This window comes from Mandrillus leucophaeus, unplaced genomic scaffold, assembly GCF_000951045.1.
Source record: "Mandrillus leucophaeus isolate KB7577 unplaced genomic scaffold, Mleu.le_1.0 Scaffold148, whole genome shotgun sequence".
Taxonomy (NCBI): Eukaryota; Metazoa; Chordata; class Mammalia; order Primates; family Cercopithecidae; genus Mandrillus; species Mandrillus leucophaeus.
In genome coordinates this window covers 2603933-2621191 of record NW_012101454.1, presented here as the reverse complement: position 1 = coordinate 2621191, position 17259 = coordinate 2603933, and the positions used below count along the sequence as shown (strand labels likewise).

General features: G+C 39.1%; 1 protein-coding gene across 3 annotated transcripts in view; it reads left to right on the top strand.

Moving 5' to 3' along the window:
* The window catches only part of SLC25A13 (solute carrier family 25 (aspartate/glutamate carrier), member 13), a 207937-nt gene that overhangs the window by 63434 nt on the left and 127244 nt on the right, over positions 1 to 17259 (top strand). For 2 of the 3 annotated variants that reach the window (XM_011974698.1, XM_011974697.1), the window contains exon 4: positions 14449 to 14564. The exons of the other annotated variant lie outside the window; for it this stretch is intronic. In XM_011974698.1, coding sequence (XP_011830088.1) covers positions 14449 to 14564 — 116 coding nt within the window. The remainder of the gene's footprint in view (positions 1 to 14448; positions 14565 to 17259) is intronic. 3 annotated transcript variants of the gene reach the window in all.

Here is a 17259-nt window from a genome sequence, read left to right as displayed (position 1 = left end):
GTAAAATCTAGAAATGCTGCTTAATCAGAATATTGTAAGCAGAAATTACTTTTTACCTTTTTCACAAAAAATGAACATGAGGACTCATTCTGTTGCCCAGGCTGGTCTCAAACTCCTGGGCTCAAGTGACCCTCCCACCTTAGCCTTCTGAGCAGCTGAGAACACAGGCACGTGCAATTGTGCCTGGCTTTAGAAATCACTTTTTATTTTAATTCTTATTTATAACATTTCATAAGGTATTAGGCTACATTTCCCAGTCATTACCATTTATACCATTTAGTTTTAATTTCTTAAAATTTTATTTGAAATTGTAGAATGTCTTAGATAATTTCAGAATGTGAATTGGCATGGAGGTATCAGAGATGCAACTTAATTTCTCCTGATACCAGTATATCTTGAAAATGTTTTGCGTAAAGATTTATTTATCCTTGCTGTCAATTTGTTTCTTATAATTTGCCTCATGGAAACATTCATTCAAAACAGAGTGCTGAAACCAAAATGGAATATACAATTAAAAGCAAATAATTTTTTTCCTGCTAACTACGTCCCAGCCCTTGGACTGAACTCGTGATTGAGATTTGATTTACTTTTGCAAACAGATGACTATTTTTGGAGCAGTGGAGGTAGGAGCGTGGTACCCAAGTCCAAGTTGCCCCATTTTGTGTGGCTATTTCTTTCTTATTTTGCGTTAGGAAACAGGTGCAAGAAAAAGAAAAAAAAAATTCCACTTCATCATCATAGTAGTGTCTGGAATCTCATTCCCCATAACCAAGAAGAACTCATTTATTCTTGGCCAGCCTCTCTTTTTTGTTATTCTAAGTTGACTGTAGACAGCATTGATGCTGCCTTCTGAACTTCTATGAGTCCCTCTGCCCTTGCTGCCAGGATTTTAGAATCTACCCTTCTTCTATACTAGGAGTGGTAAGAAAATAAATTGGGGTAGTAGTGCCATTTGATGATTCATTTTCTTTTTATATGTGTCCTTTAAAATTAACATTGACAATTTGGAGCCCCTTTGTGATGTGGATGATAGAAGAAAAGCTGTGATTGCTTATAGGCTGAGTTTAGGTTCATCTGAAATGATGATGTATCTCAGAACCATCATAATTCCTTGGTTTGGGAGTGATAATCGGATTAGGACTGTTGAGACTGTAGAGAAAGCACATTGTTTTTTTTAGATGTGGATGCTTGTTTGGGGTGGTGTAGGGTAGAGGACTGATGGAGAGTATTTGAGACTGTGGCTACTCTTTTTTTTTCCCCCCCGTTGCTACTCTTAATGCAGACATTGCTCTAGAACACCCTGTATAAACTATATATTGCCACATCTAAACCATATAGTACTTCATTAAATTTTGAACATTTAAAATATTTTAACTATGTGAGACAACTATGTGGTGCATGTGTTAATTAGCTTGATTGTGGTAATCATTTTTCAGTGTATATGTATATAAAAATAACACATCGTACACTTTAAATATATACAATTTTTGTCGATTATATGTCAATAACGCTGTAAAAAAATTTTAGATAATGAACAATGTATCCCATACTTTGTATTTATTCCTATATACCTTGATTTTTAAGCACCTTATTCTTTTTAAGAGTTCTTTTTAAAAGTTCTTTTATTATTTTTATTATTTTATTTTTTATTTTATCTTTTATTATTCTTTTTAAAAGTTCATTTTGTTGCTGAATTTGAGTGCATTCTCCCCAGTCCTTATTAAAGAGGGTGCAATAATCTTTCATCTGAGATACAATTGATGGAATTATTTTATAGGATTGAGTACTTTTTAAAACCTAATATTTCTTTGCTCACTTTGAATATTATGACCATAATATTATGAAATATTATTCTGAAACTTGGTCTGAGTTCTCTTATGTTATCAGAAATTTCTGCAAATTCAATCTGAAATCAAAACATGGGCACTTTTTTTTTCTTTTTTATGGTCTTAAATACAGAAAATCATAATCTATTTTAAGCTTAGATAAATGATGGAACACTTGTTTACATGGGTAAAATGACTCTATCTAAGTAGTATATTGAAGTTCATGTTAATGTTTGCTATTTAATGACACCTAATGATACTCAATGAAGGGTTATGCTAAACCGGAGAGAAAATGTGTTACCCAGGCAACTGCCTCTGGCAGACTAGAGATTTGGGCATATGGCTCTATAGTACACATTATTTCAGCATCTCTAAGCATAAAGAACCACACATGTAATTGACTGTGAAAAATTACTGCTCAGTTACTGTATTGTATGGTCATAATAGAAGTAAATGAATACGTCATTGTTGTTGGAACAAGTCTGTTGGGAATCACTTGTAGACTCTACTATTTAAGAAGCAAAAATACAATAAGAAGAAAATAGCTGGTTTAATTAACATGTAAAAATTGGGTTAATTTGAATTCAGCTGGCACAGCAGATATTAATGTTGGCTTTTTTTGTGTGATATTCTGGCTCAAGCCTGGGTATTTTTATTTCTTCTTGCCCACACCATGAATAATTTTATTTCTTAAAATGATAAGGGCTATTTCAGTCATTTAATTTTTGCTTTGCCAAGGGCTTTTATTACAATCACATCAAGAGAGGTTTTGTGTATATCCAAAATGTAAGAATTATAGTTGAATGAAAGAAAATGCTAAAATGTTCCTGAGTAATTGATAATGTTTCTCAAAGGGGAATCAGTATAATTTTGATTTCATGTGTTTTTTTTAAATTTTAGTTTACTGCTGATGTATTTTTATTTTTTTAACAGTGACAAACTAGGAATTGATCAACGGCAGATGCAAGAAAGTAGCATGTTTGTTCTTGTCACTTTTTGTGTGCCTGTGCTTATGTGACTTTTGTTTGTTTTAGAATATTGTTTTAATCATCATTACCTTGCTTCAGAGATTCAGAAAAACCTATTGAGAAAGGCATTGTGTTCCAATTAAAAATCATTTAACTCAATCAATTTTTGGTATTTTAAAATGTTATTTGAGCTGAGAGCAAACATAGGTAATATGGGCATTGACTAAAAGTATGTATGGGAAAATTCTGTTCCCGGGCTGTGCCTTCCATACCCCGTAGGTACTTTTGTGGTTTTCAGCCCTGAATTAAGGGAATGATCAAACTGGAGACTACCAGTTAGAGAAGCGAAGGGTTTGGTAGTGTGTGCCCTTGCATGCAGGCCAGTCTTTCTGTCCTCAGGTGCATTCAAAGTACCTGGTTATCCAGTGGTAATGAGAATAAACCAACATGCTACTTTATGTAGTGTAGGCCAGTATACGCTAACTGACAAATTCATACGCCTGCTGGCTTTATGATTACTGATTTCTTATTTGTGGTTTCCCCATTATCCTTCTTCATTTGCCATTTTAATAACATTGAGACCTTTTTATCCAGCCTTAATTAGTAGAACAAGGAAAGATTTAGGAAACCTAGATTTTTAAATCGGCTTTATTTGCCTAAATCAGTTTTCCATCATGGTTTACAATTACTTTTCCCTTTTTTCCTCAATGGTCTTTCTTTACCTCTTTTGATTTCCCCCTGCTTTGAAGGCAATACCTAATTTAAAATGAGGAGTTTATGGTGTTTTTTGTTTGTTTAAACTTAGTACACTTTTCCTTTAAAAAAAAAGTCTTTGGTAGACCTCAAAATATCCATGGTGTAATTAAAATGCAGGCTATTTGTCATGCACATTATTAAATTCTGCTCTCAGTGTTGGTAATTACACAAAATAGAAACAATGTAGTATAATAAGATAGCTTTTCGGGGTTTTTAAGTGATGTCTACTAGTATTTAAGAAATAAAGGATATTTATCTAAAGAATTGTGGAGATGGTGAATATGATTTGTCTATAGTTTTAAAAGCTTGTAGTGGTTCTTTTCCTTGATGCGATATCATCTTTGTAGGGACTGGCCATGATTGGAGCATATTTATGACTTAAAGGTTAAAAGATGAGAGGTTGAGGGAGGTGGCAAGGACACTGGGGCAGATTCTTCTCGTCTCATTGGGCAGTGGTTATTTTACAGGGAGGGAAAGAATAAATGGGGTATAGGAAGAGTAAAGATATTTTCTAGTGTTACTTGAATTAACTATGTACTAGCAAGTGAGAACTAGAAAAGAGATGAATCTTACTTGTCAAATGTGCTTGATCCATCTGATAAGAAAGAGAATGTTGGGGTTATAAGAATACCCCAGTAAGTGCCCCTGGTTGGCACAGTCAGCCTTGGGCAACTTGACTGCTGTTTGGAGTTAGCTGCAAGGCGATGGGCTGCCAAGTAGAGCTGGCAGTGTGGACAGATGACGTACTGATTTAAGCTCACAATTATGAGAGCCTACATATATATATATATACTTTTGCCAATATGGAGGCAGTGATATATGCGGAGGTGATATTTACAGGCCAAATTCATGATAACAATACAGTAAAATTGCCAATAAAAATCTTTAATAGGCTTTTAAAGCCAGGCAGTAGCCTGCTTGTTTGAACAATATTCAATCTGTCAGATTTCACTGGAGCCAATGAATTTAAATAGGCCCTTGGCAAACACTGTGGTGAGATATTTGAACCAGAGTACATAGTAGAGCTGAAGAACCCTGCTGGCCTCAGAACAGATGCACTCCAGGGAATGCCAAGGTCCTTTCTGGAGCCAGGGTGGGCACAGAATGGCTGCCTATAACCTAAAATGGAAGAAAACAGGAATTTAGAATGAAAGGCGTCTGAGAAAAACACCTTTTACGGAACAAGAAAGGGTATCTGTTCCAACTTGTCCGACAAGGTCATTCAGCCAGTTAGGCAAAGGTAAGACTAGGACTCAGCTTCTGTCTACCTTATTCCTGATGGTTTTTAGAAGATTAGTAATCACTCGTTGTCTCTTTTCAGATCAGATTAGAAACAGTTGTCATGGATTTGCATAATTGGGGCCATGAGTCTTCCTTTGTGTGCTTGCTGACCATCAACTAGCATATTAAATAAAAATCTTTACTCAGGAGCGCCCTCTTTATCTGCCTAACTGGTAGTTTTCATATCCTCAGTGACCTCCAAGCCTCAGAGTCTGTGCCTGTGACTGCCACAGTCCCTGCAGCCCCTGCAGCCCCTGGCCATTGGGTCTCCTCTTGACGGGGAGGAGTTGACCAGCTCCTGGGCTTTAAAAACTGCTTGCTGTGACTTCCAGGACAGGACCCTCACAGACTCCACGTAATTAAGCCTTAACAGCTGTTTAGAAAATGTATCCCAGATTTGACTGCTCCTTGGTTCTCTTGCTACAACCCAGATTCAGCCTACTGCAGCCGCTTCTAACTGGGCTCAATGCTTCACCCGGCGGCCCATGCTCCACAGTGTCTTGAGTGTTCTTCGTAACCTTTCTAACTCTGAAGCAAGTCACATCACTCCCCTGCATAAAACCCTTCAACAGCAGCTGATTTCCCTAGAATACAATCCAGGCATCCTTTTATGCTTACCACTCTCCTCATCCTTATCCCCTTTCCCTTCCCCTGCCTTCTCTACTCTCCAGCTGCTCGAGGTCTCCCTGCCCCTTGGAACTTGCCAAGGGTGGCCTGCTTTGGGTGCTCGCACTGATGTTTCTCCTCACATCCATGTCCTTCAAATCTTTTTCTGGCCGCTGCTTTTCACCATTCAGATCTCAATACCTCCTCACCAGAGGCTTTTCCTGACCGCTTTAGGCAAAGTAGCTCTTTCTCCCAACCCCATTACTCTCCTGGAGTTGATTTTCAAGCCTGGCTATGTAGTACAATCACTTGAGAAGTTTAAAAAAAAACAAATGAGTGTTTAGGCCCCTCTACAGACCAATGAAATAGAGTATCTGGGGCTGAGAAGCATGATTCCAAGGCATTGCTCTATTTTACCCTATACAGTGGTTGTCTAATTCTGGAATTTTTATGTATGCATGTGCTCATCCTCCGCCTACCTGCAAATGTGGTTCCTTGAGGACATAGATGTTGTCAATTTTGAGGTATCTTTAGTGCCTGGGCATGGCTTATCATATAGTAGGAACAGGGTACACATTTGCTTTGTTACCAAAAGGGTCAGACTCTGGGGCTGGCGTGGTGGTTCATACCTGTAATCCCAGCACTTTGGGAGGCTAAAGTGGGTGGATTGCCTGAGGTCATGAGTTTGAGACCAGCCTGGCCAATATGGTGAAACCCTGTCTCTACTAAAAATACAAAAATTAGCCAGGTGTGGTGGCGCACGCCTGTAACCCCAGCTTCTCAGGAGGCTGAGGCAGGAGAATCACTTGAACCCGAGAGGCAGAGGTTGCAGTGAGCCGAGATCGCACCATTGCATTCCAGCCTGGGCAACAAGAGTGAAACTCCATCTCAAAAAAAAAAAAAAAAGAGTCAGACTCTGTAAAATATTGGAAGAGATTTATTCTGAGGCAGATATGAGTGACCATGGCCTGTGACACGGCCCTCAGGAGATCCTGAGAACATGTGCCCAAGGTGGTCAGGGTGCAGCTTAGTTTTATACATTTTATGGAGACATGAGACTTCAATCAGTTACATTTAAGAAATACATTGATTCTGTCCAGAAAGGTGGGACAACTCGAAGTGGGTGAGGGCTTCCAGGTTTAGGTAGATTTAAACATTTTCTGGTTGACAGTTGTTTACCTAAAGACCTGGGATTGTTAGAAAGGAAATGTCTGAGTTCAGATAAGGGATTGTAGAGACCAAAGTTTTCATTGTAGAGATGAAGCCCTTAGGTAGCAAGCTTCAGAGAGAATAGATTGTAAATATTTCTTATCAGACTTAAGATATAATGAGGCAGGTCCGACCCCCACTTACTGTCATGGCCAGAAACAGTCTTTTAGGTTAAATTTGAAGAGTGCCTTGGCTAAGAAGAAGTCCATTGAGGGGTCTTAGAATTTTATTTTTGGTTTACAGCTTAGTTGCTTAAATAATATGTATTTGCAAGGAATATGGACGGGAAAGAGAAGAGCTATAAAAGCCAAAAGCTACTAAAAGATGTTAAAAATCATGGAGACCAAAGCTCTTTGGAAAAATTGGTGATCACAGGAGAGTCCAGTTCCAGATTTTTCTTAACACCCACATATACTTAAATGTGGGTGGTCTGATGGTTAGAACTCTGTTTTTGGAGTTAGATTTTACTTTCATCTCTGCCATTGACCCTGGACAATTGCTTGGCTTCTGTTGTAACACACAGAAGAGGTATAAGGAGAAGTTATTTTTGTGAGTACTCTTGTGGTTAGGAACCTTCAGTAAAAGTGGTATTTGGATTTTGATGGTACATTGTCTACAACCAAACTTCCTGAAGTATGAACAGACCAATTCCTTATGTGCTGTTGCTTAAACTTTCATAGCCACAGAGTTGACCTGGAGATACGAGCCAGGCAGGAGATGAAAGGGAACACATGGAGTCTAAGCCTCTGCTGAGTGAGAATAAACAAGGACAGAGAGGAAGAGAGGAACTGGAGGTTATCCATTAGTGTGATTCTTTCAGATCATTCATTTCCTTTTTCAATTTGCCTTCCTCTCCCCAAATCTCTTGTACAGTCCTCCTGCCACTATCTAAGTTGAGGACTTTGCTATTTTGTTTCATATGAATTTTTATTTTTTTCTTCTTATAAGAACAGTGCAGTATGTATATTATTGAAAGGATTAGAAAATATGAGCAAGCAGAAAAAAAATCTTAAATTTCTAACAATTTAACCACCTAGAGATGATATCCACTGCCAACACTTTGGTGTGCCTCCTTTAGACTTTGTGTGTGTGCACAATATTATTGTCCATTTTTAAGAAACAAATCATTTTCTACACATCATTGTGTAAATGATTTTTTACTTACTACCATGGATTTGTTTATAACACTTTTTAGTGGTTGGATAGTATCCTGCATATCAATGTTCTATATTCAGTCCGTCACATATTGTTGTATATTGAGGTTGTTTGTACTTTTTTCACCATTACCATCAGTGCTGGGTAAATATCCCTGTAGATTAAAGTTTGCATGCATTTATGAATTATTTTTTAGGATAAACTCCTAGGAGTGCAATTGTGGTGGTCGTAGAATAAAGAGGTGTTTTTTTTTTTTTTTTTTTTTCTAACTGCTTCTTGTGGAGCAGGGCTAACCCATAGGCTACCCAGCGTGGCCATAAAGACATTTTTGAGATTCTTGCTGTGTTGTCAAATTGTCCTCCGGAGTTGCTGCACTCCCAGCCTTTGGTATTAAGTGCCCTTCTTTATTTCTTATTCAGGCTTTCGTAGCTCTTCCCTGGATTCTGCCACACATCTCCTCAACTCCAGTCTCTTCCCCTTAAGTTCATTTAACACTCCTCTGTCAGATTAACTGATCACATCACTAAAATTATCAGATCTTGTTCTACCATCACAGGACCTCATCATCAGGATATAAGCAACTTTGTGGGGTTTTCTTTTCTCTTGTCTTCTCTTCTCTTCTCTTCTCTTCTCTTTTCTTCTCTTGTCTTGTCTTCTCTTCTCTTCTCTTCTCTTCTCTTCTCTTCTCTTCTCTTCTCTTCTTCTCTTCTCTTCCCTCCCTCCCTCCCTTCCTTCCTCCCTTCCTTCCTTCCTTCCTTCTTTTCTTTTTTTTCTTTTTTTCTAGTAGATGGTATCTCACTCTGTGGTCCAGGCTGGAGTACAGTGGTGCAATCATAGCTCACTGCAGTCTTGAACTCCTGGACTCAAGTGATCCTCCTGCCTTGGCCTCCCAAAGTGCTGGAATTATAGACATGAGCTGCCACGCCCAGCCCCAGCACTATATTTTCTGTTCTAGTTTTCCTCCAGCAAATATGCATGTCTTCTGATTCTTCATCTCTGGGCTCCCTTTCTTGGCTCCTGACTTACCTTCTGCCCCTCTGGACCACCAGTTCTGGGGAGCAGAGATTGTGTCCCTAGAACTGCCCTCTGCCAAATATGTAGAGTAGGCACCGAAGTCAAACTTCAGTTGGTGGACTCTCCTCCCCCATCTCCCGTCTTTATTTGATCACATTTCACTTTTATTGCAAGACCGAGCTCATGTTCACTGAACACATCTTCCTTCTGATGTCACATGTTCCCAATTTCAGTAAGGCTTTTTTCATCTCCTTTCACTCAACATGACAGTAACCTTTCCCTCCTGAATTCATTGAGTCATTTCTTTCCAGTTCTGTTATATTACTTAACCCTTTTTCCATAACATCATAATTTTCAGTCTGTATTCTCTATTATATTTCAAATATCTCCAGGCTATACCCTTTTTCCATAACATCATAATTTTCAGTCTGTATTCTCTATTATATTTCAAGTATCTCCAGGCTAAGTGCTATCCCTTGCGAAGTTGGGGGAGGAGGTACCTAAAGTTATGCTACAGTGAAGAAGCACCATCATCATTTTGGTGTATATCTTGTGGTACCTTTCCACGTATGTGACAGATGATTAATATTTACATTGTGTAAGCATAGCATGCAGATGCAATTCACTTTTCAACCTTTTCTTCTTTGGCCCAGTATTTTGTAGTACTATGCAGTGCTTTGGCTATTTTATTATTACCTGGACTGTAAAGGAGTTACAAAGTCGCTACTGTTATAAATGGCTTCCAGAAGGAGAACAGCAGCTCTAGTGCTTTGTAAAACAAAAATGACTTGCTTACAAAAAATATCCAGTAGCATCAGAACCATGAAATAGAGTAGTTAGACACCTACCCTTCCCTAATCTCTGAGTGGTATAGGCCTGTGGAAATGTGACTTGTACATTTGCTTTCTTGTTAGCTGACCCATGTTCTACTATTAGTTCCTGCAGATGAGAGTGGTGGCAAATACTGTTCCTTAGATTCTAGTCATAGAGTTTATCAGAGCTGCATGATTCGTTTTAAAGGGAATCTAACATCGTCAAAGAAGTTCTGGGAGTTGTGGGTGGAAAAGGAACTAAGTGAGTTCACCAGCCAGGTCTGAACTTGATTAAGCTTGAATTCTTTGTTGTAACTTATGTTAATGCTCATTAAACCTGTAAAGCAAGATGGAAGCACTGTTTGTTCAAAAAAAACAAAAATACATATATATAAACATTTTTAGGTATCATGCTGTAAAGTAATATAGTACTATATAATTATTCTGATTGCCTTCTAGTCAGATTACCTTGAAAATCCAAAATGATCTTGGCGAACAATAATACATTATGATTTCATGGTTCACCTACATACCTCCTGCGTAGGTGTAGAATACTCATATCTAACAGGGTTACCACGTTACATACCTTTTGGTATCAGTGACATACCTAAAATACCAGAGTATTTATTGGCCATTCTCAGTTATGAAACGTTGACATTGCCAAACAAGGCTTTGATCATACATATATATATATAGTCATATATATATATAAAACATATATATACACCTTTATATATTGTAAGCCTTGCATATGTATATGGTCTCTTATATATGCCTTTTTTATATAAGCCTTTCATATATATATTAAGCCTGTCTTTATTCAGACCATGAAACCAAAAACATCCCTTTTTCAGATAACACATAGTGTGATTCTATTTAATGAACCTAATGTCCGTGAAGGGGTAATTAAGCAAATATGATTGTTTTCTGCCTCAGCAAACTGCCAGCAAGTTCCCCTGGAGAGCAGCACTGTGTGGCTGCGTGGCTGTGGGTGCCTGATCAGCAGGGTTGGGGGATGTGAGTAGGCGTGGCAACTGGGAAGCAAAGGGCCGGAAACACATTTGTCCTCTGTCCCGCTTCAGAAGTCTAGAGTGTGGTGGGCCTGCCAGTGAATTCCTCAAGGTCTTCTCTTATTAGAGCATACCTTAAGAGAAAAGGAAACATCTCTAAATGAAATGCTTGTGGGCACTTTTATTCATAGCTTTAGGTAACCTTTCTTTAAAAACTGCCAGATCTGTGTTTCCAGTCTTGGCCTCTATGTTAGTTTCCTCAGGCTGCTGTAACAAAGTACTCTGCCGCAAACTGGGAAGCTTAAAAAAAAAAAAAAAAAAAATTAGTTGTCCCAACTTCTGGAGGCTAGACATCCAAGGTGGAAGTTCAGTAGGGGTTGGTTTCTTCTGAGGGCTGTGAGGGAGAATCTGTTCTGTTCTTCTTTCCTGTCTTCTGGTGGTGGCCGGGCAACCTTTGGTGTTCCTTGGCTTGAAGAAGAATCACCCTGCTCTCTACCTTCATCTTCACTTGGTTTTCTCCTTGTGTGCGTGTCTGTTTTTAAATTTCCCTCTTTTATAAAGACTTCAGTCATACTGGATTAGGTGCCTGCACTATTCCACTATGATCTCATCTTAACTAGCTCCATTTGCAGCCACCCTGTTTCCAAATAAAGTCACATTCTGAGGTTCTAGGGGTTGGGATTTTCGGAAATGGGGGACATAGTTCTGCCCATACCAGCATCTCTGTTAAGTCCGTTGAGTCTCTTTTGGCATCTGGCTGGACACTGTACTACATGTCCCACTGGTACCTCAAATACAGTCGCAGTTGGTTGCATTCTCTCACAGGTCCCTTCTTTCCAATTTTTACCTTTTTTTCTTTTTTCTTCTTTATCTTTGGTGGTGGTATCATCATCCCACTCAGTTATCCAACTTGGAAATCTTGGGAGCATCCTGGCCTGTTTCCTTGGCCTTGGCCTCCGACATCCAGTCCTAACCACATTTTATCATTTCTGCCTCCACTGTGTTTCTCTGACCTTTCCTCTGCTTTCATTCCTAGGACTCCCATTCAGGTTTAGAACCCTGCAATCCCTGGCTGCCAGGCTTTCTCCCACATCTCATCTCTCCTTTAAATTCATCTTCCACACCAGTTCTTTTCTAAATCAAAGTTTTGAATGTGACATTTCTTAATCCAGAAACCTTGAGTGATTTTTAACTGTCTGAAAAAAAAAAAGTCGAGATTCTGTTGCTTTGTCCTTAAGGTCCACCCCAGGTGGCTGGCCTCTCACTCATGCCAGTCTTTTGCTCCTCATGACCTGCTAGATGGAGAATTGGTAACTCCTACATCCTGCTCCAAATACAGCACATCCATTTGTTTTCACCTCTGTACTTTGCTTCACCAGTGTAGAATGTCTTCTCTCTACCCTTCCCTCCTGTCTCCATTGTCACTAAACCAAAGTGGGTCCATTTGCCTGCACACAATGGAAAGCCAAACAGAAAGCACCAGGTTTTTGCAGCAAGAAAGATTTATTGCCAGGCTGCTGAGTAAGGAGACAGGAGTCAGGCTCAAGTTTGACTTTCTCTACCAGCCCTACAGCCATAGATTTAAGGGAGGGCTTCTGAGTGTGGAGTTTAGGTGCTGAACAGTGATTAGTGATTGGCTGAAAGGAAAAGGGGTTTGGAAAGTGTCTTGGGCATGCTGCTGCCCTTACATGCTGCTTCATGGGTTGCACCTTTGGACAATGGTGGCATTAGCTTGAACTGAGGGTGAGTTTTTGGCCTCCTAACGTCAAAAGGTTACTCACCAGGAGAGGAAGTCCATTCTGCCCAGACTCCAGTGAGCTGTATTGGTTCTAACCAGCCTCAGTCTGTCAGCCAATTTTGTGGCAAATAGAGAGAACTGTAACCAATGGTTTTCTTCTCTGCTGTCCTGCAAGACAAGCTCAATAAATTTTTGTTAGTTACCAAATTCTTTAATCCTGTGGGGCATGGTTTCACCATCTTCCCACAGCAGTTGGAATTCTAACCAGGTTAAATGGAAGCCAGGAGACCTGGTTTTCAGGCCAAAATGTCAGAAGCCAGTTGTTTTGCCTAACCCAGGTCATTAACTTTTGCGAGTTTCCGTTTCCTCACAAGTAGAATGAGGAGGTTGAAGTAGATAATCCCAAAGATCTTTTCAGCTTTAAAATTTGTTCTTCAAATACCATGCCTCCATGAAGCAGTCCCTAACTCTTCCAGGCAGAATAATTCACCCCTTTTATGCCCCTTGGTGCTTTATTTTTTCTTTTACAGTTAACTCTTAATTTCTAGTGGTTATGTGTGCTCATGACTGTCTCCCTTTCCTCCAAACAGCTGGTGGTAAGCTCCTTGAGTTCAGCCAGGAGTGCTTGACTCACATTTGCCCCCGCTTCTTGCCTTTGTCTTCCCCTGGTCTTGCTTAGGCAGAGAGTCTCGGTGAGAGAGACCTTAGTAGAGGATAAAATGTCCCCAGGAAGTACTCCCCTGTAACACATGCTCTTCCTGAGTGTTCCCAGGCATTGAGAAGGATGTGTTTTGGATGGTTAATGATACAGAGATGTTATATTGAACGCACTGAGTTTTTCCTTTCTTCATAGCATTATTGTAATTGGGTGACATTCTGGGAAACAGCTAAGGTCGCTTTGTAACAGTTTTTGTAAAAATGTGTGCTCTCTATAGGATGTTTGGAAGTAACTAAGTTTTCTGTAAAAGATATGAAAAACATTCCTATTTTCTTCCTCTTCCTATATCCTCCGGAAACTTGGAGTATCTCAATGTATCATTAAGGTATTTGGACACTTAAAGTAGCAGTTGTTAAAAAATACAATCTAGGAAAGCTTTTATGGACCCATTTCCTCTTTGGAAGCCAAATGTCCTTGGCCTCTCATATTCTTCCTAAACCTTAGATTGACCCACATTTTGACCTTCAGAAAGTTAAAGTCATTCCTTTCTCCTAGAGAATGACCAGCCCCTTTTCTTGCTTCAAGGCCACCTCTGGTCCTATATTTCTAATCTAATTTTACATTGTTCTTTTATGCACTCCACTGTCCAGACAAAATCTGTCACTCATAATTTTCCCTATATACTCCTTAGCTTTCTTGCATTAGTCTTCTGCCTGAAGTGCCCTCTGGTCTACACCCCTTACTGTGTATCCAAATTGTACTCATTTTTTGAGACCTAGCTCAAATGCCATTTCTGCCACAAAGACTTTTGTTACCATACTAGTTCTTGTGTTATGATTTGTTCTTCTTCTACACACTGGTCTATTTCTAGACTAGTGCTATCTGCCTCACCAGACTAGAAGTTCCTTGGGGTCATGTTTCATGTGTCATTTATCAGTATTCCCCTGTACTAGCCCTAGGTCAATTCACAGGTGGTCAGTAAATACTGGTAGTGAATCAATTATCTGTGAACCGTTTTTTGCATGGTCTATAGGGATACTAATGTGTAACAAAGTTGCTCTATTTTGCTGTTAGGCAGTCACATCTTAGTCTAAAGTATCTACACTTTAATTTTAGAACCCAAAAACATGTCTGAAGTAAGATTGAAACATATATGATACTGGATAAAACAGTTACATTTGAAATTATAATGTATTTAGTGTGTAAACTATGTGGTCAATGCTGTCATGTCTTTTAGATTCTGTGCATTATTATTTCAGTCCATGTTGTAAAAGTAAATGCTAAATGTTTATGAATGTTTTCAGTTTGAATTTTATGTTTTGGCAGGGATATTTTTTCCCTCAGTGTATGTTTGTATATGCTTCTGTTTTCCACAAGCTGCTGACTTTATGCTTTGTGTTTGTTTTATGTTGCAGATTAATATCTTTTCAAGAATTTGTTGCCTTTGAATCTGTCCTGTGTGCTCCTGATGCTTTGTTTATGGTAGCCTTTCAGCTGTTTGACAAAGCTGGCAAAGGAGAAGTAACTTTTGGTAAGGAGCACGATTCTGTGCACATCTATGTAAGTGTGGACTTGTGTGAGCATTTTCTTTCTTTCTTTCTTTCTTTCTTTTTGTAGGAACATATGGAAATGCTTTTAAGAAGATAGTATATCCCTTTTAGTAAAGACACTTCAATGTTTAGGGGCTCCAGTTCAAACGTCTTGCTATTGGAAAAAAACAAGTTTCTGGCTTAGTAGTTTTGATACTCTGATTTAGTTTTAAGGTGAGGGAGATGTAGTATGATTGTTTTCATACAATCATAGCATGTGAGAGCCAGACAGGACTTCTGTTTCTTCCCTGCACCATCAGTAGTGCTTTCCACCGATAGAATGAAGAAGTGAATAATCTGCCTACACACAGAAGTTACTAATACACCCTATACTTCTTGTCTTCACCTTGTTCCCATGGAGTAGTTTGCGGCCAGAGCCACTGCACAAGGTGGTGGTTCAGAATGGTACGTGAAGGACCTTGTTCTAAAGAACACGCCTCCCACCCCACTGCTGTGCTGGCAGTGCCTGCTCTGCTGTGGCCTTCTTTATTTTGCAAGGCACAAACATCATCATGGGAATTAGCTACAAAGCTGCAGAAAACCCTGACGTTTTTCAGATACTTAGAAGAAAGAGAAGACTTGGAAGTGGTGGGACAGTGATAAGTTATTTTTTAAAAAACTGGCTACTAAGGACAGATTTAACAGAAAGTGCCATGTTTCCCGCGGACTCCGTGGTGTCCAGCATATGTTGTCTCTGCACACAAATCTGCATTAGCATTGCTCAAGAAGAATTTTGGAGCCCCTTAGGCATGTGGATTGTGCTTTCATGAGAGATGGCTTTAAAGATTAGGGAGAACGTGGCATGATTATTTTCATAGCGTCATAGAACGTGAGAGCCAGACAGGACCTCTGCCTGTCTTGTGCTTGGCATGTGCCCATTTTAAGTGTCTTTATTCATAGTTTCCAATTCATTCAGACCTTTGGGACTTGTCTTATTTCGTGTATTGTGGGAAACATACAGATGTGGGAAAAACACAGGAAGAATGTTGCTTCCGGAATCAGATAAGCTTAGCCCCTTCCAGCTCTGCTGCTTTTGCCTCTGAGCTAAATTGATGATCCTCTCCAGTCCTCATTTATCCTATTAAGAAGTGAAGATAATAATTAGATAAAGTATTGGTAAGATAGTATAATAGACTTATTGTGCCAGCTAACCCCCTTCGCCATTCTGTCGTACTTATTTGGCATGACAGAAATAAAGGTTAAATCGTCTTGAGCAAAGACAAAAAATTATATACTTGCCTGATTTTGTTTCTAGAAGATCAGATGCTTTCCATTAATACTTCATGAGGATTATTTAATATTTTCAAATCCTTAGATGAAATTTATTTCCATCACCCAGTTCATCTTAGCACCACTGCAACCACAACTTTTCAATTAATACCAATAAAAAAAAGTCCCCATTTAAATCTTCAAGTAATGAGTAAGCAGCTAGCTCATGGTGTTATTGATTTACTCAGTGGAAGCGAGTTTGGTGACAGTGTTATGATAGTGTTTCTTTGGGATGAACAGAGGAAAGCCTGTGAGTGCAAGCACGTTCAACACAGATATGTTCTGTCTTATCTTCCTACTTTCCCCAGCAAGACTGGATGTGAGGAATGGAAGAGAGCTCGATTTGAGATGAGAGGACCGAGAAATGGGCTTCAGGTAGTTCCTTGATATAGATCCATCTTCCCTTCATGCGTGTGAAGTGGCAAGGGATATTGGTGACGCTAGCTTTACCACTGGTCCTGGAAAGACATAGGAGGCTTCCACCATTGCAGGGGAAAGTGTGTGTGTTAGTGTGATTAGAAGAAAATGATAGCGAAGAAGCAGGATGTAGGAAACAAGAGCTATCTTTGAATTGTAGAAGACATAGTTGCATAAGGACTTTGTTTCTGCTTCTTACTAGCTGAAAGACAAGTCATTTCAACCCTCTGAGCTTTATTTTCCTCATCTCTAAAATTGAGGTAATAACTACCTTACAGGACTATGTAAGGATTAAAAGATCCACTGCATAAAAGGCACTGTCTGGAAAACAAAGGCCTTTATACAAATAGTGATACTAAAAAATAGCCTGAAAGAAGAAAAGATTTTCTAATTTTTTTTTCCTTTTTTCTTCTTTGGGAAGCCCTTTATTTATTTATTTATTTATTTTCTAATTGTTGTGTTTTTTTTTTAACGTAAGTTCAGGGGTACATGTGCAGGTTTATTATGTAGGTAAATTTGTGTCACAGGGGTTTGCTGTACAAATTATTTCATTACTCAGCTATTAAACCTAATACCCATTAGTTATTTTCCCTGATCCTTTCCCTCCTCCCACCCTCTACTCTTCACCCTCTGGTAGGCCCTAATGTCTGTTGTTCCTCTCTGTCTCTGTGTTCTTATCACTTAGCGCCCACATATATGTGAGAATGTTTGGTTTTTGGTTTTCTGTTCCCACATTAGTTTGCTAAGGATAATGCCTCCAGCTCCATCCAAGTTCCTGAAGAGGACATGATCTCGTTGTTGTTGTTGTTTTAATGACTGCATCCTATTTCATGATGTATATGTACCACATTTTCTTTATCCAGTCTGTCATTAATGGGCATTTAGGTTGATTCCTTGTCTTTGCTATTGTGAATAGTGCTACAGTGAACATATGTGTGCATGTGTTTTTAT